Here is a 23,726-nt window from a genome sequence, read left to right on the forward strand (position 1 = left end):
TGGTCTGAGCCCCGCCTCGGTCCGAGCCCCGCCTCGGTCCGCCCACCAAGTTTAAAGGGGCGGAGCGAGGCGGGGCTCTGGCCATATAAACAGAGGGACGCACGCCCATCCGGCTGTAGACGCCATGATGGATGTGTCTGGTGTGGGTTTCCCAAGCAAGGTTCCTTGGAAGAAGATGTCTGCAGAGGTAGGTGGATTGCAGGGAGGGACTAAGGGGCTGGGGCGGAGTTAGCTCATTTATTAGATTGGAATTCCAAGAAGGAAGCTTAGAAGCCATCTAGAGCACTCCTGTGGGCATGCAGAACGCCTAGTGCGTGCCAGGTCCCCAGTGCTTGAGCACCATGGTGTATTTTACCTTCTCCTAAGGATTTTTGTTAACCTGGTTTTCAGGATAAAGAAAATTGAAGTCCTGACTATGCTAATAATATCCGTAGACCCTGCCAGGCGTGGTGGCTCACACCTGTAATCCTAGCACTTTTGGCGGATCACGAGGTCAGGAGTTCGAGACCAGCCTGGCCAACATGGTGAAACCCCGTTTCTACTTAAAATACAAAAATTAGCCGGGCGTGGTGATGTACCTCTGTAATCCCAGCTACTGGGGAGGCTGAGACAGGAGAATCGCTTGAACCCAGGAGGTGGAGGTTGCAGTGAGCCGAGATCATGCCATTGTACTCCAGCCTGGAAGCCTGGGCGATAGACCAAGACTTAGTCTCAAAAAAAAAAAAAAAAAAAAAAAAAATCCATAGACCCGCAGGAGGTTAGGGGCCAAAGTTCTGGACCTTGATCTGAGGTTACACAATGTTTTTGGGTCTGTGCTTATGTGGTACAGGCTGAAGGATTCAGAACAGCTGGTATTTACATTGGGGTTGTGAAGGTTAGAAACATACAGGCCGGGTGCGGTGGCTCAAAAAAAAAAAAAGAAAGAAAAGAAACCCATTGTATAATCATGATCATAAATAATAGCAACAAAGATGGTGGTAGTGATCACAGAGTGTGCCAGGTGTGGCTGTAAGGATCCTACAGGTAATAACCTTTCCAGGTACAGTTTGGACACATCCAAGGACCTCTGACAAAGAGCTCCTTCACTGGGAGGAAGAAGCAACCCACACTGAGTGGCTTGCTTTATTTTACTCACATGCTTTATCTCTTTTAACCTTGTGATTTGGATACATGCCTTCTTTTTTTGAGACACAGTCTCGCTCAGTCACCCAGGCTGGAGTGCAGTGGCATGATCTCGGCTCACTGCAACCTCTACCTCCCGGGTTCAAGTGATTCTCCTGCCTCAGCCTCCCGAGTGGCTGGGATTACAGGCGTACTGTAGCTGGTACTACATGCCTGGCTAATTTTTTTTTTTTTTCTTTTGAGACGGAGTCTCGCTCTGTCGCCTAGGCTGGAGTGCAGTGGCGCGATCTGGGCTCACTGCAACCTCTTCTTCCAGGGTTCACGCCATTCTCCGGCCTCAGCCTCCCGAGTAGCTGGGACTACATGCGCCCGCAACCATGCCCGGCTAATTTTTTTGTATTTTTAGTAGAGATGGGGTTTCACTGTGTTAGCCAGGGTGGTCTCCAACTCCTGACCTCATGATCCGCCCGCCTTGGCCTCCCAAAGTGCTGGGATTACAGGCATGAGCCACTGCGCCTGGCCAATTTTTGTATTTTTAATAGAGATGGGGTTTCGCCATGTTGGACAGACTGGTCTTGAACTCCTGGCCTCAAGTGATCCACCCGCCTCGGCCTCCCAAAGTGCTGAGATTACAGGTGTGAGCCACTGTGCCAGGCCTGGATAGATACCTTCTACCAGTCAGGAAACTGAATCTCAGAGACTAAGTAACTTGTTCAGGATAAAACAGTAAGTAAGTGAGGGAGGTCAGATGGCATTTGACCTCAGGCCTTTCCATGAGGCCGCCCTGACTTCCCATTTCTCATGATGGTTTTGAGCCCTTTCTTCAAAATCTGGTTCCTTGTTACTTTTTTTTTTTTTTTTTTGAGATGGAGTCTCGCTGTTGTCACCCAGGCTAGAGTGCAACGGTGGGATCTCAGCTCACTGCAACCCCCACTCCCGAGTTCCAGCGATTCTCCTGCCTCAGCCTCCCGAGTAGCTGAGATTACGGGCGCCCGCCACCATGCCCAGCTAATTTTTGTATTTTTAGTAGAGACGGAGTTTCACCATGTTGGCCAGGATGGTCTCGAACTCCTGACCTCAGGTGATTCACCCGCCTCGGCCTCCCAAAGTGCTGGGATTACAGGTGTGAGCCACCACGCCTGGTGTTTTTTTTTTTTTTTTTTGAAACAGGGTTTTGCTCTGTCTCTCAGGCTGGAGTGCAATGGCGCAATCTTGGCTCACTACAATCTCTGCTTCCTGGGCTCAAGCGATTCTCCTGCCTTAGCCTCCCGAATAGCTAGGACCACAGGTGTCCACCACCATGCCCGGTTGATTTTTCATATTTTTCGTAGAGATAGTGTTTCGCCATATTGCCCAGACTGGTCTGGGACTCCTGGACTCAAGTGATCCGCCTATCTTGGCCTCCCAAAGTGCTGGGATTACAGGCGAGAGCCACCGTGTCCAGCATTTTCTGTTGGTTTTTTTTTTTTTTTTTTTTTTGAGATGGGGTCTTACTCTGTCGTCCAGGCTGGAGTGCAGTAGCATGATCCCGGCTCACTGCAACCTCTGCCTCCCTGGTTCAAGCTATTCTCCTGCCTCAGCCTCCTGAGTAGCTGGGATTACAGGCGCGCGTCACCACGCCTGGTTAATTTTTGTATTTTTAGTAGAAATGGGGTTTCATCATGTTGGTCAGGCTGATCTTGAACTCCTGACCTCGTGATCCCGCCTCCGCCTCCCAAAGTGCTGGGATTACAGGCGTGAGCCACTGCGCCCGGCCTCTGTTTTTTTTTTTTTCTTTTTTTAATTCTCCAAACTGCCTCAGAATGGTTCCTTGTTACTTTCTGCATAAAGTGTCAAGGTGTTAGCCCGACATTCACCGCCCCTCCTCCTCCAGCCCAGCCTCCCAGCCTCACCTCTGTGCGTCGGCCATAGGGCCTGCCAGCATTTGCAAACTGACCTTTCATTCCTTCCTCCTCACCTCTGTGCCTTTGACTGTGCAGTGACCTCCTGTGGTCAGAATCGCACCCTCTCAGCGCAGATCAGCTCCTCCTTTTTTAATTTTTTTGAGGTAGAGTCTTACTCTGTCGCTAGGCTGGAGTACAATGGTGCGATCTCGGCTCACTGCAACCTCCGCCTCCCAGGCTTAAGCAATTCTCCTGCCTCAGCCTCCCAAGTAGCTGGGATTACAGGTGCACACCACCACGCTCGGCTAATTTTTGTATTTTCAGTAGAGATGGGGTTTTGCCATGTTGGCCAGACTGGTCTCAAACTTCTGACTTCAAGTGATCCACCTGCCTCAGGCTCCCAAAGTGCTGGGATTACAGGCGTGAGCCACCGGGCCACCTGGCCTCCCCTAGTCATAACTGCTGTGGGAGTGGTGCCCATGATGGCATTAACTGAATTCGTTTGGGGGACCTCACCTCCCCTTAAGGCTGCCAGCTGGCTAAAGGCACAGCGGTCGCTGGTATACCTCTAGACCATGGATCCAAGGGCATCTTGGAGACCCTGGGATACTGGGGAGAGGGCTTCTAAGGCAGAGAGGAGCAGCCGGGCATGGGCGAGGGGGAGGGGCACACTCTGTTGAGAAGGAAAGTCTTACGGAGCCTCATGTTTGTGCCCTGCAGGAGCTGGAGAATCAGTACTGTCCCAGCCGATGGGTTGTCCGACTGGGAGCAGAGGAAGCCTTGAGGACCTACTCACAGATAGGAATTGAAGGTACTAGTGTGACCTCTCCGTGGCCGCACTGGGTGTCCTTAAGCATGTGGCAGTGGTTTAGAATGCTGGGGGTTGGGGGGGCTGTGCTGCACCACCTGGGCCTCGAGGGGCATTTCCCAAACACCTCCCTGCTCAGGGGCAGGTGCCCAGGACCCCTTGCTGCAGGGACTGCTGGAGGCAGGAGAGGTCCGGGGGAGGTCCATGGCTCAGTCGACCATGCCTGGCCTTTCTTGCTCAGCCATCCATACCCAGGCCCGTAAGGCTGCGGGCTGTGGTTGGCGTAGGGAGGTGAAGTGAACAGAGGAACGTTCCCCATCCGCTGCTGAATGTGGAATGCGGTCACTATTCCTAAAAAGCAATACTTTGGGAGGCCGAGGCAGGTATATCACTTGAGGCCAGGAGTTCGAGACCAGCCTGGCCAACATGGCAAAACCCTATCTCTACAAAAAAATACAAAAATTAACTGGACACCTGTAATTCCAGCTACTCGGGAACCTGAGGCATGAGAATTGCTTGAACCTGGGAGGCAGAGGTTGCAGTGAGCTGAGATTACATCATTGCACGCCAGCCTGGGTAACAGTGAGACCCTGTCTCAAAAAAAAAAAAAGCAATGAAGCCTCTTTTTTTTTTGAGACTGAGTCTTGCTCTGTTGCCTAGGCTGGAGTGCAGTGGTGTGATCTCAGCTCACTGCAACCTCTGCTTCACGGGTTCAAGCGATTCTCCTGACTCAGCTTCCTGAGTAGCTGGGACTACAGGCGCATCTCTCCACACCCAGCTAATTTTTGTATTTTTAGTAGAGATGGGGCCACCATGTTGGCCAGGATGGTCTCCATCTCTTGACCTTGTGATCTGGCTGCCTCAGCCTCCCAAAGTGCTGGGATTACAGGCATGAGCCATTGTGCCTGGCCGCCTTTTCTTTCTTTCTTTTTTTTGTTTTTGAGACAGAGTTTTGCTCTTGTTGCCCAGGCTGGAGTGCAATGGCATGATCTCGACTCACCGCTAACTTCGCCTCCTGAGTTCAAGTGCTTCTCCTACCTCAGCCTCCTGAGTAGCTGGGATTACAGGCATGCGCCACCACGCCCTGCTAAGTGTTTTGTATTTTTTTTTTTTTTTTTTTTTTTTAGTAGAGATAGGGTTTCTCTGTGTTGGTCAGGCTGGTCTTGAACTCCTGACCTCAGGTGATTCGCCCTCCTCGGCCTCCCAAAGTGCTAGGATTACAGGTGTGAGCCACCATGGCTGGACTTTTTTTTTTTTTTTTTTTTTGAGACGGAGTTTTGCTCTTGCTGCCCAGGCTGGAGTGCAAAGGTGCAATCTCGGCTCACTGCAACCTCCACCTCCCAGGTTCAAGCGATTCTCCTGCCTCAGCCTCCTGAGTAGCTGGGATTACAGGCCTGTGCCACCAAGCCCAGCTAATTTTGTATTTTTAGTAGAGATGGGGTTTCTCCATGTTGGTTAGGCTGGTCTCAAACTCCCGACCTCAGGTCATCCACCTGCCTCGGCCTCCCAAAGTGCTGGGATTACAGGTATGAGCCACCACCGTGCCTGGACTTTCACCTTTTCTTTCTTTAAAGAAATCTGGACTTGGGAACCTGTAAACTAGTGAAGTCTTAAGGTCCGTTTCCATCTCTACCCTGTATTTGCAAAGTGCTGTACCACGATCTGAACACCTGGTAATGCATCTGTGCTGGGATGGGGAGCAGGCCCCGAGGAGGAAGTGTGGGTGAGGACGCAGCCAGCCATGCTTGGCAAATTAGCTCTGTTGCAGCAGGCTCAACACAGCCTTTCAGAGGCAGATGCCTGGGCTCCTGGGGTTGGTGGTTTTCTAAACAGAGAGAACCCAGGAGGAGGAATAGACTTGTTAGAAGTGTATTCCAGCAATTCCACCATCCTCCTGTCTCAATAGATTGGCAGGGAGCTGTTTCCTGGGCTCTTCATGTTCCTTGCTGTGCTCAGCTCTGATCCAAATTCATCTCTATTTGCTCGATAAATACATGAGTGTGGTGAAACATACAAGAGCTGTAAGCAGCCGGGCGCGGTGGCTCATGCCTGTAATCCCAGCACTTTGGGAGGCCGAGGCGGGCGGATCATGAGGTCAGGAGATCGAGACCATCCTGGCTAACACGGTGAAACCCCATCTCTACTAAAAATATAAAAAATTAGCCAGGCATGGTGGCGGGCGCCTCTAGTCCCAGCTACTCAGGAGGCTGAGGCAGGAGAATGGTGTGAACCTGGGAGGTGGAGCTTGCAGTGAGCCGGGATCGCGCCACTGCACTCCAGCCTGGGCGACAGAGCGAGACTCTGTCTCAAAAAAAAAAGCTGTAAGCAAACCTGTTTGCCTGTCTTAATTGTCTTGAGTGATAAAAAGAGCTGACCCTATTGAGAAAGGATGTCAGATGTAAAAAGCACGCACTATTGAAACTTCAAGTCATATGAATGAAAGAAAATTAAAAGGAAAAGATTAAAAAGAAAAAAAAAAAAGAGGCCAGGAACTGTCACACACGCCTGTAATCCCAGTACTGTGGGAGGTCAAAGCACGAGGATCCTTTGAGGCCAGGAGTTTGAGACCAGCCTGGGCAACATAGCAATAACCTGCCTCTACAAAAAATTTAAAGGCCAGGCGTGGCAGCTCACGCATGTAATCCCAGCACTTTGCGGGGCTGAGGTGGGCAGATCACGAGGTCAGGAGATTGAGACCATCCTGGCTAACACGGTGAAACCCTGTCTCTACTAAAAATACAAAAAATTAGCTGGGCGTGGTGCGGGCACCTGTAGTCCCATCTACTCTGGAGACTGAGGCAGGAGAATGGCTTGAACCCAGAAGGTGGAGCTTGCAGTGAGCTGAGATCATGCCACTGCACTCCAGCCTGGGCGACAGAGCAAGACTCCATCTCAAAAAAAAAAAAAAAAAAAATTAAAAATTAGCAGGGTGCGGTAGTGTGCACCTGCAGTTCCACCTACTTGAGAGGCTGAAGTGGGAGGATTACTGCTGCCTTGGAGTTCAAGGCTGCATATTTCTTTATGTATTGGGTTTTTTTTTTTTCTTTGAGACAAGGCCTCGCTTTGTCACCCAGGCTGGAGTGCAGTGGCGTGATTTTGGCTCATTGCAACCTCTGCCTCCTGGGTTCAAGCCGTTCTTGTGTCTCACATTCTTGTGTTTCAGCCTCCCGAGTAGCTGGAATTTACAGGCGCGCGCCATCACGCCAGGTAATTTTGTATTTTTAGTAGAGGCGGGGTTTCACCATGTTGGCCAGGTTGGTCTGGGACTCCTGGCCTCGAGTGATCTGCTAGCCTCTCAAAGTGCTGGGATTATAGGCGTGAGCCACACTTTTCCTTCTTTGCACCAGGGAGAATTATATTTTTTCTCATTTTTGATTTGTATTCGTCCTTACAATGCCAGCCTGTTAACTCGCAATGAGGGATGTTCGCTTTTAATGAGTAGACAGCCTCATCCCCATCAAGGCCTGGCCGCCCTCGTCTGGGCTCGGGGAGAACAAGTCTAACCGCTGTGTGAGTATGGTCAGGGCACAGGAGGCTGGCAGAGAGGGGGTTTAAGAACCATTTCCTTTACCACTAGCTTTTAAATTCGTTTTACTGTGACCTTCAGTAAAAATACTTTTTTTTTTTTTAAGACAGAGTTTTGCTCTTGTTGTCCAGGCTTGGAGTGCAATGGCGCGATCTCGGCTCACCGCAACCTCCGCCTCCCAGGTTCAAGCGATTCTCCTGCCTCAGCCTCCTGAGTAGCTGGGATTACAGGCATGTGCCACCACGCCTGGCTGATTTTTTATTTTTAGTAGAGACGGGGTTTCTCCATGTTGGTCAGGCTGGTCTCAAACTCCCGACCTCAGGTGATCCACCTGCCTCAGCCTACCAAAGTGCTGGGATTACAGGCGTGAGCCACCGCACCCAGCCCAAAAAAATACATTTTACAGTCAGCAAAATGCTGTATATATTTTTTATCCAGATACAAAAGTTCAAATTCTGTATGATTTCATTTAAATGAGGTCCCTAGAGAAGTCAAATTAATAAAGACAAGAAATGGAATGGTGGTTGCTAGGGGCAAGGGGAGGGAGGAATGGGGAGTGAGTGTTTAAAGGGGACAGTTTCTTTCTTTTTTTTTTTCTTTTGAGACAGGGAGAGTCTCACTCTGTTGCCCAGGCTGGAGGGCAGTGGTGCTATCTCATCTCACTGCAACCTCCGCCTCCTGGATTCAAGCAGTTCTTGTGCCTCAGCTTCCCGAATCGCTGGGATTGCAGATGTGCACCACCGTGCCCAGCTAATTTTTGTGTTTTTAGTAGAGACAGGGTTTCGCCATGTTGGCCAGGCTGGTCTCGAACTCCTGGCCTCAGGTGATCCGCCTGCTTCGACCTCCCAAAGTGCTGGGACTACAGGCACGAGTTGCCGCGTGCAGCCCTGCAGTCCTGTTTTTTTTTTTTTTTTTTGGCAGAGTTTCACTCTTGTTACCCGGGCTGGAGTGCAATGGCGCGATCTCAGCTCACCGCAACCTCTGCCTCCTGGGTTCAAGCAGTTCTCCTGCCTTGGCCTCCCAAGTAGCTGGGATTACAGGCATGCGCCACCACGTCCAGCTAATTTTGTATTTTTAGTAGAGATGGGGTTTCTCCATGTTGGTCAGGCTGGTCTGGAACTCCCGACCTCAGGTCATCTGCCCGCCTCCCAAAGTGCTGGGATTACAGGCAAGAGCCACCGCGCCCGGCCTTGCAGTCCTGTTTTTAATACCATGCACAGCATTAGAAATTATTATTATTATTATTATTTTTGTTTTTGAGACGGAGTCTTGCTCTGTCGCCCAGGCTGGAGTGCAGTGGCAAGATCTCGGCTCACTGCAAGCTCCGCCTCCCAGGTTCACGCCATTCTCCTGCCTCAGCCACCCAAGTAGCTGGTACTACAGGCGCCCACCACCATGCCCAGCTAATTTTTTGAATAGAGACGGGGTTTCACCGTGTTAGCCAGGATGGTAGCATTAGAAATTATTTCTAACCCAGGCTGGGCTCGATGGATCATCCCTGTAATCCCAGCACTTTGGGAGGCCAAGGCGGGGGGATCACTTGAGGTCAAGAGTTCACGGCCAGCCTGGCCAACATAGTGAAACCCCATCTCTACTAAAAACACAAAAAGTAGCCAGGCATGGTGGCGTGCGCCTATAATCTCAGCTACTTGAGAGGCCGAGGCAAGAGAATTGCTTGAACTCGGGAGGCAGAGGTTGCAATGAGCCAAGATTGCGCCACTGCACTCTAGCCTGGGTGACAGAGCGAGACCTTGTCTCAGAAAAAAAAGAAAAGAAATTATTTCTACCCAGCCGGGCACAGAGGCTCACGCCTGTAATCCCAGCGCTTTGGGAGGCCAGAGGGGGCAGATCACTTGAGGTCAGGAGTTGGAGACCAGCCTGGCCAACACGACAAAACACCTTCTCTACTGAAAATACAAAAATGAGCCAGGCATAGTGGCACATGCCTGTAATCCCAGCCACCGGGGAGGCTGAAGTAGGAGAATAGCTTGAACCCAGGTGGGGGAGGTTGCAGTGAGTCGAGACCGCGCCATTGCACTCCAGCCTGGGCAACAAAGAATGAAACTCCATCTGAAAAAAACAAAAAAAACAGAAATTATTTCTAACCCAAAACAATTGAAAACAGGTACTCAAACAAGCATTTTTACATGCGTGTTCGTAGCACCATTTCCACATAGCCTGAGTTGTAAATAATAGCAATGAAGCTTTTGCTTTAATGAGAAAGGAAGTTTGCCATAAGGTTTGTTCTGGGGTGTCTTGCTGAAGCCCTCCTGTGTTCTTGCCCTGGGGTTCAGGGACTGGAGGGCCCTCTGTGGGGGGCATGAGTCACTTCATTCTCTGTCTCTGCACCCCAGCTGTCCTCTCCTAGAGAGAGGCAATTTCTCTTTCTCGAGGTTAGTAGAGTTTTTTAATATCTGAGAGAGGCTTATGCATGATAATGAACACCTACAGCTGCTTGGTTTTAATGGCCATTCCACTTAGAACATAAATTCCATGATGTTTTTCTTAATCGTAGCACTTTAATCTAGTCCATTTATAGGCTTGAGAACTCCTGTGTGAATTAAATCACGACCTTCTGATGAAGCCACTCCGATGAGCCTGTGAGGCGCATTGTCTTCACACTGTGCTGGGGCAGGGTTGTTGGCAAACCCCCATGGATGGCAGTTAGCAATGGCCTCACAGTGACAAATGCGTCTGCCTTTTGACCCAGAATTCTGCCCCTGAGAGTGCGTCCTACAGATGCTTGCAAGTGGTATGGTAATGGATGTACAAGGCTATTCACAGCAGGGGCGTTTGTGGTAGCATGGCCTGGGAGACAGCCCAGATGGCTTTCAGCAAAGGATTAGTGGCAGGTCTGCAGCCCTGGGGCTTATCAGACACCAACCCTGCTGGCACCTTGATCTTGGACTTCCAGTTTGCAGAACTGTGAGAAAATAAAATTTCCATTAAGTTTCCCCAGTCTGGTATTTTGTTATAGCCGCCCAGGCTGACTCAGACAGGAGCCCAGGATGGATGTGAGCGTGTTATAACAGCTCACGCTTGTGGCTGTAGGGAGTCCGGGTAGAAGCTGGAAGAGCCTAGAGGGGTGGCTGCTGCCTTCCAGGGAACAGGTCAAAGGGTATCTAACCAGAGTGGTCTCAGTGCAGATGGGGAGGAGACTCTAGACCCAGGACAAGCAGTGGAGGGGGCGTCCAAGGATCTCCTGATGATCAGATGTGGTTTGAGAAAGAGAGGGGGCCGGTGGCGCATGCCTGTAATCCCAGACTTTGGGAAACCAAAGCAGGAGGACAGCTTGAGCCCAGGAGTTCGAAACCAGCTGGCAACATGCAAGACCTGGTCTCTACAAAAAAATTAAAAATTAGCTGGGTGTGGTGGTGCTTGGGAGGCTAAGGTGGGAGGATCACTTGAGCCCTGGAGTTCGAGAACAGCCTGGGCAACATGGCGAAACCCTGTCCCTACAAAAAATACAAAAATTAGCCTGGCGTGGTGGCACATGCCTATAGTCTTAGCTACTCTGGTGGCTGTGGTGGGAAGCTTGTTTGAACCTAGGAGGTTAAGGCTGCAGTAAGCCGAGATTGCACCACTACACTCCAGCCTGTGTGACAGAGTGAAACCGTGACTCAAAAATAAAAAGTGAATTCAGGAGTTCCAGACCAGCCTGGCCAACACCGTGAAAACCCATCTCTACTAAAAATACAAAAATTAGCCTGGGCCAGATGCACTGGCTCGCACCTGTAATCCCAGCACTTTGGGAGGCCAAGGCAGGGATATCACTCAAGGTCAGGAGTTCGAGACCAACCTGGCCAATATGGTGAAACCCCATCTCTACTACAAATACAAAAAAAAAAAAAATTAGCCATGCATGGTGGTGCGTGCTTGTAATCCCAGTTACTTGGGAGGCTGCGGCAGGAGAATCGCTTGAACCCAGGAAGCAGAGGTTGCAGATCACTTGAACCCAGGAAACAGAGGTTGGAGTGAGCAGAGATTGCGCCATTGCACTCCAGCCGGGGTGACAAGAGCAAAGCTCTGTCTCAAAAAAAAAAAAAATTAGACAGGTGTGGTGGCGCACACCTGTAATCCCAGCTGCTCAGAAGGAGAAGACAGGAGAATCACTTGAACCCCAGAGGCGGAGGTTGCAGTGAGCCAAGATTGCACCAGTGGACTCCAGCTTGGGTGACAGAGCGAGACTCTGTCTCAAAAAAAAAAAAAAAAAAAAAAACCAAAACCACACAAGGCTTTTCAGTGAAATGCTCGCTCCTCTTCCCTTTCATCTGCCCAGTTCCCCTGGCCCCCGTCAGGGTGGCCACTGTTCTTCATATGGATATAGACTCCCCCTCCCTTTCATCCAAATGGCCCCGTAGTACACACAGTTCCACCCTGCCAGTTTCACTTAGTATTTCTTGGAGATGTTTCCTCATCTGTACGTAGATAGCTTCTCGTCAGTACATAGGGAGCCCTGCAGGGGCAAGTGGTTGGTAACGTGGGTGCTGGCAAAACAGGTTTTGCAACCTCACTGGCGTTCTGCAAAGGCAGCTTCCTGCCTGGATTGGCCCGTGGGCAACTTCCCTTTGATTTCCTTCAGCTTTAATCCATCCAGCTGAAGTGGAGACAGCCCGGTTTATGGTTCTGCATTCTGGCATAGACGCAATTCGTACAAGCTCTCAGCCCCATGCTTTTTCTTCCTCTGCCGTGTTTACCCTTCTGGAGTTGCAGAATGAATCACCCACCCGAGGGAAGCACGGTTGTTTTTTTTTCTTTTCTTTTTCTTTTTTTCTTTTTTTTTTTTTTTGAGACAGTCTTGCTCTATTGCCCAGGCTGGAGTGCAGTGGTGCAATCTCGGCTCGCTGCAACCTCTGCTTCCTGGTTCAAGCGATTCTCCTTCCTCAGCCTCCTGAGTAGCTGGGAGTACAGGTGTGCGCCACCACGCCCGGCTAATTTTTGTATTTTTAGTAGAGATGGGGTTTCACCATATTGGCCAGGCTGGTCTCGAATTCTTGACCTTGTGGTCCACCCACCTTGGCCTCCCAAAGTGCTGGGATTACAGGTGTGAGCCACCGCGCCCTGCCAGGTTTTTTTTTTCTCTAGGCCCACTATGGCCACCAAGGTTGGGGACCAGGGGTCCTCCAGGGACAGGGATCCCAAGTTGCATGTTAATACATGGAGCCCTTTCTGAGATGCAGGTTCTACAGGGAACTGGATTCCACCTCTTTTGGGGAGATCAACCCAGCAGCCCAAGGATCCCCTGATGGTGCCTGAGCACAGCTGTGAGGAGGGGGTATCTGGATCCTTGGGGTGACAGGATGGGAGAGGTGGGGCATGGGCCTGCAGGCTGGCCCCCAGAGGCCTTAGGTCTCTGCTGACTAGCTAGAATTCTGAAAACTGTGTTATGTAAAACACTTAGCATCTGCAGTGCCAAATAAAGGTGACCCCCACCACGACATAAAAAAAAAAAAAAAGATATGTCCAAATCCTAACCCTGGGAACCTATGAAGGTATTTCCTTATTTGGTGTGTTTTGTTTTGGTTTGGTTTGGTTTGGTTGATACACAGTCTTGCTCTGTCGCCCAGGCTGGAGTGCAGTGGTGTGATCTCAGCTCACTGCAACCTCTGCCTCCGGGTTCGAGCGATTGTCCTGCCTCAGCCTCCCAAGTAGCTGGGATTACAGGCACGCGCCACCACGCCCAGATAATTTTTGTATTTTTAGTAGAGACAGGGTTTTACCATGTTGGCCAGGATGGTCTCAACTCCTGACCTCAAGTGATCTGCCCGCCTCAGCCTCCCTGTAATCAGCTGGGATTACAGGTTCCCGGCTGGTATTTCGTTATTTGGAAAGACCATCTTTGTAGGTGCTATTAGCTAAAGTCAAGTCATTCTGGGTTAGGGTGGGCCCTAAATGCCATTGACTGGTATCCTGCTAAGAGACAGAAGAGGGAGGGACACACAGGGAGGGGACCACGTGAAGACGGAGGCAGAGACGGGAAGAGGCAGAGGTGACTGGAGTGACGTAGCCCCAGGCCTTGGAACGCCTGGGGCCACCAGGAGCTGCAGGAGGCAAAAGAGGCATTGGCAGAGTGTGGCAGTGTCCACACCTTAATTTCAGACTTCTGGCCTCTGGAACTGTGAGAGAATCACGTTCTACTGCTGTGAGACACTCAATTTGCAGTACTTTGTTACAGCTGCCCTGGTAAACAAACGCAATATTTATTTTCAGCAAAGCAGGGAGTTCCTGCAAAGATGACTAGACCAGGTTCCTTCTCCCAAGAGCGCAGTGTCCTGGCTGTGAATACTAGGAGTGCGTTGCTGCGGTGAGAGGGGAGGCAGGGTTTACTGACTGATCATTCCCAGTGGTCTGGATGCTCTCTTTCTTTCTTTCCTTTCTTTCGAGACAGAATCTCGCTCTGTCACCCAAGCTGGAGTGCAGTGGTGCAATCTCAGCTCACTGCAGCTTCTGCCTCCCAGGTTCAAGTAATCCTCCCACTTCAGCCTCCCGAGTAGCCGGAATTATAGGTGTCCACCACCACGTCCAGATAACTTTTTTTTTAATTTTTAGAAAATATAGACTAAGGCACGAGAATTGCTGGAACCCAGGAGGCAGAAGTTGCAGTGAGCCAAGATGGCACCACTGCACTCCAGCCTGGGTGACAGAGCAAGACTCCGTCGCAAAAAAAAAAAAAAAAAAAAAAAAAAAAACGATGAATGCTAGGATAAAAAATAAAGCAAGAGGCCAGGCACAGTGGCTCACGCCTGTAATCCCAGCACTTTGGGAGGCCAAGGTGGATGGATCATCTCAGGTTGAGCTCGAGACCAGCCTCGCCAATACAGTGAAACCCCGTCTCTACTAAAAATACAAAAATTAGCCAGGTGTGGTGGCACGGGCCCATAATCCCAGCTACTCAGGAGGCTGAGGCTGGAGGATTGCTTGGCGCCGGGAGTTTGAGGCTGTAGTATGCTTCTTTGATTGCACCTGTGAATAGCCACTGTACTCCAGCCTGGGCAATATAGTGGGACCCTGTCCTTTAAAACAAAAAAGTATAGCGCACATAATAAGTGTGTAGTAAAGTCGTGCTGAAAAGGGTCCTCGCAGAACCACAGTTCACTTGTTGACAGACGTCAGGACTGGCAGTCTTTTTTTTTTTGAGTTGGCGTCTCGCTCTGTCCCCCAGGCTAGAGTGCAGTGGCGCGATCTCAGCTCACTGCAAGCTCCACCTCCCGGATTCACGCCATTCTCCTGCCTCAGCCTCCTAAGTAGCTGGGACTACAGGCACCTGCCACCACGCCTGGCTAATTTTTTGTATTTTTAGTAGAGACAGGGTTTCACCATGTTAGCCAGGGTGGTCTCGATCTCCTGACCTCGTGATCCACCCGCCTCGGCCTCCCAAAGTGCTGGGATTACAGGCGTGAGCCACTGTGCCCAGCCTGGCAGTCCTCTTTCAATGGGAGGTGCTCAGAGCTGAAGCTCAACACGCCAACTTAAGGGAGCTTTCAGCTGGAATGTTTCTACCTGAGCTGAAATAGAAATTGCCGCCACCTGGCTGGGCACAGTGGCTCATGCCTGTAATCCCAGGACTTTGGGAGGCCAAGGTGGGTGGATCACGAGGTCAGGAGTTCAAGACCAGCCTGGCCAACAACCCTGTCTCTACTAAAAAATATATATATACACAAAAAAATTAGCTGGGCATAGTGGCGTGCGCCTGTAGTCCCAGCTACTTGGGAGGCTGAGGCAGGAGAATCGCTTGAACTGGGGAGGTGGAGATTGCAGTGAGCCGAGATCGCGCCACTGCACTCCAGCTCGGGCAACAGAGTGAGACTTCGTCTCAAAAAAAAAAAAAAAGAAAAGAAAAGAAAAATTTCTACCACCTGAGCTTGTGCTGACAGCGACTTGTCCATTTCTGAGACAGCCACCACGAGGGCCCGGGCCACCAGGAAGAGCCTGCTGCATGTCCCCTATGGAGACGGCGAAGGGGAGAAAGTGGACATTTACTTCCCCGACGAGTCATCTGAAGGTTGTCGGTGAAGGGGCTGGGGGTCCCAGGGCTTGGGGGTCCAGTGGCAGAGCTCAGCAGGGCGGGCCTCGCTCACACGCCCTGTGCTTGGTTTTGCAGCCTTGCCTTTCTTCCTGTTCTTTCACGGAGGATACTGGCAGAGCGGAAGGTGAGTCGGGGGATGTGGATGGTGGACTGCAAGAGAGATTCCACTTTCCCTGGGGGACTCCTCCTCCAGGGCTGCCGCAACCAAACTGCCACAAGCTGGGCACTCCTTGCAGGGCTGTGTCTCACAGCGCTGGAGAGCGGAAGTCTCAAGTCAAATGTGGGCAGTTCCTAGGGAGGGTCCTTCCTGCCTCTCCAGCTTCTGGTGGCCTCAGACAGCCCTTAGCTTGTGTCTGCATAGCTCCAGCCTCTGCCTCCGTTCACATGTGATCCTGGTGTTCCTGGGTCTCAAATCTTCCTCTCTTTTTTTTTTTTTTTTTTTTGAGACAGAGTCTCACTCTAACCCAGACTGGAACGCAGTGGTGCGACCTCAGCTCACTGCAACTTCTGCCTCCCGGGCTCAAGCAATTCTTCTGCCTCGGCCTCCCAAGTAGCTGGGATTACAGGTGCACGCCACCACACCCAGCTAATTTTTGTATTTTTAGTAGAGACAGGGTTTCACCATGTTGGCCAGGCTGGTCTTGAACTCCTGAGCTCAAGTGATCCTCCCGCCTTGACCTCTCAAAGTTCTGGGATTACAGGCGTGAGCCACCACACCAGCCTCCTTTTTTTTTTTTTTTTTTAATAAGGTCATAGTCACAGGTTCTGGGATTAGGATTTGGACATATCTTTTGGGGGGACACAGTTCAACCCACTACACCCAGTGAGAAGCATGTTCAGCCTCCTCTTGAATCAAGGGAAAAGCCAGAGTGACCAACCACTGTCCCAGTTTGCTTGGGACTGAGGAGGGGTTTCCCAGGACATGGGGTTTTCAGTACTTTGGGAAAAAAAAATGAGAGTCCCAGGTAAAATGGGACAGTTGGTCACTGTAAGCTAAGCAGTGGGTATTTGGGAATTTGGGATCTTGGCAGACACTGCTGTTCCCTAGGGTCTTCCTACAGAGTTGCCTTCAAGCATGTTCATGTTAATAGCTTACATTTAATGGCCAGGTACGGTGGCTCACGCCTGTAATCCCAACACTTTGGAAGGGCAAGGCGGACGGATCACTTGAGGTCAGGAGTTCGAGACCAGCCTGGCCAACGTGGTGAAACCCTGTCTCTACTAAAAATACAAAAATTAGCTGGACGTGGTGGTGTGTGCCTGTAATCCCAGCTACTCGGGAGGCTAATGCAGGAGAATCGCTTGAACCCAGGAGGCGGAGGTTGCAGTGAGCTAAGATCATGCCACTGCACTCCACCCAGGGTGACAGAGCGAGACTCTGTCTCAAAAAAAAAAAAAAAAAACTTACATTTATTGCACACAAAACTCTCTACGCTGCTAGTCTTTAATTCTCAAAAACAGTTCCCTAAGAGAGGGAACATAATTGCCTCTATTTTACAGATGACGAAACCAGGCTTAGAAGTTACACAAATTGCCTTGCACAGTGGCTCACACCTATAATCCCACACATTGGGAGGCTGAGGCAGGAGGATTGAGTTAGAAACCAGCCTGGTCAACATAGCAAGACCCCCATCTCTACAAAAGAAAAAATAAATTTGCTGGGCATAGTGGTGCACACCTATACTCCTGCTTGGGAGGCTGAGGCAGGAGGATCGCTTGAGCCCAGGAGGTCGAGGCTACAGTGAACCATGATCGCACCATTGCACTCCAGCCTGGGCGACAGAGTGAGGCCCTATCGCTTAGAAAACAAAAAGTTACATGAAGTTCCCCCAAGGTCCCGTAGCTAGCATGTGATGTGGCAGGGAGAGAGCCTGTCCGCTTCACTCTCTCACATGGGACCAGAAAGGGGTGATGCTGTGCGTGGACAGGACATCTGGCAAGTGGTGTGTCCAGGACACAGGAAGCAGCGTAGTGGCCAAGCTGCTTCCAGCTGTCACATCTATGTCTTTCTCTGCAGTAAGGATGAGTCTGCCTTCATGGTCGACCCGCTGACGGCACAGGGAGTGGCCGTGGTAATAGTGGCTTACGACATCGCCCCCAAAGGTAATAGGAGTGGTTGCTGCAGGTCCGAGGGCTGGTGGGCTTTAGGAGGAAGCGCGTCCCTGACCCAGCTCATGCTCTCTGTGCAGGCACCCTGGACCACATGGTAGACCAGGTGACCCGCAGCGTTGCGTTTGTCCAGAAGCGGTATCCAAGCAACAAGTGGGTGTTGCCGGTAGATTTTCTTCCTGTTGGACCTCACTGGGTGGGAGGACAGTGCAATCAGTACCTGGGACACAGCCAAGCTGCCCCTCTGGCCTGTGGAGCAGAAAACAAATTGGGACTCTTCGAAGGGGGCCTGATGTTGTGGGGAAACTGCGTGCAAATCCAGCTCTCTGCTCTGACCCCTCCCAGGGGAATTTACCTGTGTGGACACTCAGCCGGGGCCCACCTGGCTGCCATGATGCTCCTGGCCGACTGGACCAAGCATGGGGTCACGCCCAACCTCAGAGGTTTCCATGGGAGCTACAGCCTGGCTGGGCAACCTTCATCTCCCCATTAGCCTTGGGGTTTGGGCCAACTGCTTGAAATCCTCCCAGCCGTGAGTGGCTTGACCGCAGGGCTTTGAGCCCTCTGAGCAAGGCCTTCTCTGCTTCCTCTGTGCCCCTTCCCCTGGTCCTGCCCCTCTGGCGGTGGGGGTGGGCTGGCCCTGCCTTGCTCCGCCTGGAGCCTGGCCCTGTGACAATTCTGTACCTTCACAGGCTTTTTCCTGGTGAGTGGGGTCTTTGACCTGGAGCCCATCGTGTATACTTCACAGAACGTTGCTCTCCAGCTGACCCTGTGAGTTACTTGGCCACCACCTCCCCTGGCTCACCAGGAGCCTGGCTCCTCTCTGTCCTGACCCCTGTCCACTCCCCACCCCAGGGAGGACGCTCAGAGGAATAGCCCCCAGCTGAAGGTGGCCCAGGCACAGCCGGTGGACCCCACCTGCCGTGTGCTGGTGGTCGTGGGCCAGTTCGACTCCCCCGAATTCCACCGACAGTCCTGGGAGTTTTACCAGGTACTCCCAGCGCAGGTTTGTGGCCAGAGGCCAAGGGTCATGTGGGCTCATTATTTTCCTCTTTGTTTTACCCAAGTGGACAAGACCCTCCATCATTTATTTAACACGTACTGAGTGAACCCTGACCTGTGCCAGGCATGGCCCCATGTCCTGCCCCGCCTCCCCTCCCACTGCTCAGGCCCCTCTTCCCATGTCTCCCCTGCCCAGACCCTGTGTCAAGGAGAGTGGAAAGCCTCATTTGAAGAGCTCCACGATGTGGACCACTTTGAAATCGTTGAGAATCTGATCCAGAAGGACAACGTGCTTACCCAGGTGGGGCCTCATCCCTGGCAGCCCTTTCATGGTAGACAGCACAGGTCCTGTCACAGCCCCTTAGATGCGCAAGCCAGGAGTTCGAGACCAGCCTGGCCAACATGGAGAAACTCCGTCTCTACTAAAAATACAAAACAAATTAGCCAGATGTGATGGTACGTGCCTGTAATCCCAGCTACTCAGGAGGCTGAGGCATGAGAATTGCTTGAACCCAGGAGGCAGAGATTGCAGTGAGCCAAGATTGCACCACTGCACTCCGGCCTGAGCGACAGAGTAAGACTCCGTCTCAAAAAAAAAAAAAAAAAAAAAAAAGACCTGAGAACCTAGGAAAGAAAGAACCTAAGAAAGACCATCTCGTTTCTTTCTTTTTTTTTTTCTTTAGAGACAGGGTCTCCTCTCTTGCACCCAGGCTGGAGTATAGTGGCAAAATCTTAGCTCTCTGCTGCCTCCTGGGCTCAAGTGGTTATCCTGCCCCAGCCTCTTGAGTAGCTGGGACTACAAAGGCGTGCCACTGTGCCCTGCTAATTATTCAATGTTTTTGTAGAGATGGAGTCTCTCTATGTTCCCCAGGCTGATCGTCATTGTCTTCCTTCTTCTTCTTCCTCCTTCCTCCTTCATCTTCTTTCTTCTCCTCCTCCCCCTCCCTTCTTCTTCTTCTTCCTTCATCTCAGCATATTATACCTCTAACCAGACTGTCTTCAACTCCTGAGTTCAAGTGATCTTCCCACCTCAGCCTCCCGAAGGGTTGGGGTTGCAGACGTGAGCCACTGCATCCAGCCCTGTCTCATTTCCTTAATCAAATTCCTGCAAAGAGCTGCTCTGATTCTGGGGCTTTTGTGTCTTCTCTTCCTGTTCCAGATTATCTTGAAAACAATCTTCCAGTAGTTCTGACGGTACTTGGAGCCTGGTCCACGTGCATCCCACCTTGGGAAGCCTCTCCAAAGAGCTTTCGGAGCTGACACTGACAGCTTCAGTTTCCCCCAGCACCCAGGAGAGCCTTGCTGTGTCTGTCTGCCCAGCAAGAGTCCATTCTCACTGCCGGGACACTCATGAAAATCTCCAGGTCCTCCCTCTTCCCAGCCTGGATGGAGCTCCAGGGCTGGGGAACGTCCGCAAGTCAATGCTCGGAGATGCCCGGAGCTGCCTCTTAGACTCGTCTGGCCCCTCTACCTGCTGACAGAGCATGGCAAAGATGACGCTCAAAAGTAATGCCATTACTTTTAGAGGTAATGGCATTACTTCTTTTTTTTTTTTTTTTTGAGATGGAGTCTTACTCTGTCACCCAGGCTGGAGTGCAGTGGCGTGATCTTGGCTCACTGCAACCTCCACCTCCCGGGTTCAAGCAATTCTCCTGCCTCAGCCTCCTGAGCAGCTGGGACTACAGGCGCCTGCCATCATGCCGGGCTAATTTTTGTATTTTTAGTAGAGACGGGGTTTCAACATATTGGCCAGGCTGGTCTCAAACTCCTAACCTTGTGATTCGCCCGCCTTGGCCTCCCAAAGTGCTGGGATTCCAGGCGTGAGCCACTGCGCCCGGCCAGAATGGCATTATATTTAAATGGTTCATAAAGAAGCACAAAAGAATATTATTTCATAACATGTAAAAATTATATAAAACGTAAATTTCCATGTTGATAAATAAAGTTGTATTGGAACACGGCCCTGCTCGTTCATTTACATATTGTCTAGGGCAGCTTTCAAGCTGCAGGGTGGAGCTGAGTGGTGGTGACAGTGACCTCCTGGCCCGTAGTGCCTGAAGCATTTCCTATCTGGCCCTTTTCAGGAAAAGTTTGCGGACCCCTGGGTAAGGGCTTCCCCAAGCCAGCTACCCTCTGCCTTCTGCTTCAGTCTCCTGTCTGCTCTGTCCTCCATCTCCCTGACATTTGGGTCTGTCCCTGAATGCCCCGGGGTCTCAGCATTGGGGCCAACACCTTGACCTTGACAGGACAATGCTACCCACATGTAGGACAAGCTTCCTCTGCACCCGAGAGTGGTGTGCATGTCCCAAGAAGCCAGCTATATCCATCCACCACCCACCCCACCACACCGCCTCTTTCTCTCACACTGAATAGCATTCAAGAATTTCCACTGTGGGCTGGGCGCAGGGGCTAGTGCCTGTAATCCCAGCACTTTAGGAGGCCGAGGTGGGCGAATCACCTGAGGTCAGGAGTTCAAGACCAGCCTGGCCAACATGGCAAAACCCTGTCTCTACTAAAAATACAAAAATTAGCCAGGCGTGGTGGCTGGCGCCTGTAATCCTAGATACGTGGGAGGCTGAGTTAGGAGAATCTCTTGAATCCGGGAGGCAGAGGTTGCAGTGAGCTGAGATTGTGCCCCTGCACTCCAGCCTGGGCGACAGAGCCAGACTCCATCTCAAAGAAAAAAAAAAAAAAATTCCACTGTATGTGTGCAGCAAACCATCATGACACACATTTACCTGTGTAACAAACCTGCACATCCTACACATATACCCTGGAACTTAAAGTAAAAGTTGGGGGGGGATAAAAAGGAATTTCCACCGTGACATTATTGAGTATAGCAAAAAAAAAAAAAACAAGAAACAGCCTAGTGTTCATGAGGGAATAAACGCATTCAAGCAGCATCAAACCCTGCAGCCATTACAAAGAGATCTATGTTGACCATGTGGAATATCTCCAAGAGCCACAGTAGCCTCCCTTATCTGTAGGATTCACTCCAAGACCCTCTGAAACCATGGATAATACTGAACCCTATATACACTATGTTTTTTCTTGTATATACATACCTATGATAAAGTTTAATTTATAAATTGGCAAAGGGTATATAAATATTCCTTCTAAGAGATTAACAATAACTAATAAAGTAGAACGATTAAAACAATATACTGTGATCAAAGTTATGTGAAGCCAGGTGCTGTGGCTCACGCCTGTAATCCCAGCACTTTGGGAGGCTGAGGCAGGTGGATCACCTGAGGTCAGGAGTTGGAGACCAGCCTGGCCAACATGACAAAACCCCGTCTCTACTAAAGATAAAAAAAATTAGCCGGGCATGGTGACACATGCCTGTAATCCCAGCTACTTGGGAGGCTGAGGCAGGAGAATCGCTTGAACCTGGGAGGCGGAGGTTGCAGTGAGCTAAGATCACACCATTGCACTCCAGCCTGGGCAACAAGAGTGAAACTCTGTCTCAAAACAAAACAAAACAAAACAAAACAAACTTATGGGGTTGCTCTCTTTTTCTCAAAATATCCTTTTTTTGGCAGGGCACGGTGGCTCATGCCTGTAATCCCAGCACTTTGAGAGGCTGAGGTGGGTGGATCACCTGAGGTCAGGAGTTCAAGACCAGCCTGGCCAACATGGTGAAACCCTGTCTCTATTAAAAATACAAAAAATTAGCTTGGTGTGGTGGTGCAGGCCTGTAATCCCAGCTACTTGGGAGGCTGAGGCAGGAGAATCACTCGAACCCAGGAGCCGGAGTTTGCAGTGAGCCGAGATCATGCCATTGCACTCCAGCCTGGGCCACAGAGCAAGACTCCATCTCAAAAAAAAAAAGAAAAAAAGAAAGTCTTTTTTTTTTTTTTGAGACTGTATCTCACTCTTTCTCCCAGGCTGGAGTGCAGTGGCCCAATCATGGCTCACTGCAGCCTCGACCTCCCAGGATCAAGTGATCCTTCCACCTCAGCCTCCTGAGTAGCTGGAAGTACAGGTGCATGCCTGACTGATTTTTTTTTTTTTTTAGACGGAGTCTCACTCTTGTTGCTCTGGCTGGAGTGCAATGGCAGGATCTCGGCTCACTGCAACCTCTGCCTCTTAGATTCAAGCGATTCTCGTGCCTCAGCCTCCCGAGTAGCTGGGATTACAGGTGCCCACCACCATGCCCGGATAATTTTTTGTATTTTTAATAGAGACAGGGTTTCACCATATTGGTCAGGCTGGTCTCAAACTCCTGACCTCAGGTGATCCACCTGCCTCAGCCTCCCAAACTGCTGGGATTACAGGCGTGAGCCACCGGGCATGGCCTTTCCTGGCTAATTTTTTAAATTTTTGATAGAGATGGGGTCTCAGTGTTGCCCAGGCTGATCTTGAACTCCTAGATTCAAGTGATCCTCCCTCCTTGGTCTCCCAAAGTGCTGAGATTACAGGCGTGAGCCACCGCCCCGGGCTGGGAAATACTTTTTTAAACGAGGGCAATGTGAATCTGAAATGCCATTTGAGGAAAGATCTGTTCGCCTGACATCCTGTTTGAGCCTGGGTGGACAGGACAGCACCTGCCAGCATCGGGAAGCACTGCAGATGGGAAGAGGCTTGGTCACTCTCCAAAGGTGGCAGGAGTTGGAGGGGGTGAGCTGAAGGTAAGGAGAAAGGAGGTGGGGAACCAGGAGACAGGGGCTGTGCAGCGGGCTCGGGGCTGACACCCCCACGGATACAGTTCACTGGGGCTCAAACATAAAAGGAACCCAACTATTGTGGGAGGAAAAGACCCTTCTGCCTTTCTGCCTTTTCTTTTTTTCTTTTTCTTTCTTTCTTTCTTTTTTTTTTTTTGAGACAGAGTCTTGCTCTATCGCCCAGGCTGGAGTGCAGTGGCGTGATCTCGGCTCACTGCAAGCTCTGCCTCCCGGGATCACGCCATTCTCCTGCCTCAACCTCCCGAGTAGCTGGGACTACAGGCGCCTGCCACCACACCCGGCTAATTTTTTGTATTTTTTAGTAGAGACGGGGTTTCACCATGTTAGCCAGGACGGTCTCGATCTCCTGACCTTGTGATCCGCCCGCCTCGGCCTCCCAAAGTGCTGGGATTACAGGCGTGAGCCACCGCGCCTGGCTCTTTTTTCTTTTTTTTTCCGAGACAGAGTTTCACTCTTGTTGCCCAGGCTGGAGTGCAGTGGCGCGATCTTGGCTCACTGCAACCTCCACCTCCAGGGTTCAAGCGATTCTCCTGCCTCAGCCTCCTGAGTAGCTGGGACTGCAGGC

General features: G+C 50.9%; 1 protein-coding gene across 7 annotated transcripts; it reads left to right on the forward strand.

Moving 5' to 3' along the window:
* Window positions 1-17: 17 nt before the first annotated feature.
* Window positions 18-20,436, forward strand: AFMID (arylformamidase). Of its 7 annotated transcripts, none has more exons than XM_034942998.3 (11): window positions 40-187; window positions 3,726-3,816; window positions 15,237-15,341; window positions 15,441-15,489; window positions 17,383-17,468; window positions 17,555-17,627; window positions 17,820-17,917; window positions 18,167-18,245; window positions 18,330-18,480; window positions 18,673-18,777; window positions 19,636-20,436. In XM_034942998.3, exons 1-11 carry the CDS (start codon window positions 125-127, stop codon window positions 19,660-19,662), a joined length of 927 nt encoding a protein of 308 aa, XP_034798889.1. In that variant the 5' UTR covers window positions 40-124; the 3' UTR covers window positions 19,663-20,436. The 7 variants fall into 7 exon arrangements, with proteins under 7 accessions (XP_054958205.1, XP_034798889.1, XP_034798890.1 ...); XM_034942999.3 differs by having other exon boundaries at window positions 18,330-18,465; XM_055102226.2 differs by lacking the exon at window positions 18,330-18,480.
* The last annotated feature ends 3,290 nt before the right edge of the window (window positions 20,437-23,726 follow it).

This window comes from Pan paniscus, chromosome 19, assembly GCF_029289425.2.
Source record: "Pan paniscus chromosome 19, NHGRI_mPanPan1-v2.0_pri, whole genome shotgun sequence".
NCBI classification, from domain to species: domain Eukaryota; kingdom Metazoa; phylum Chordata; class Mammalia; order Primates; family Hominidae; genus Pan; species Pan paniscus.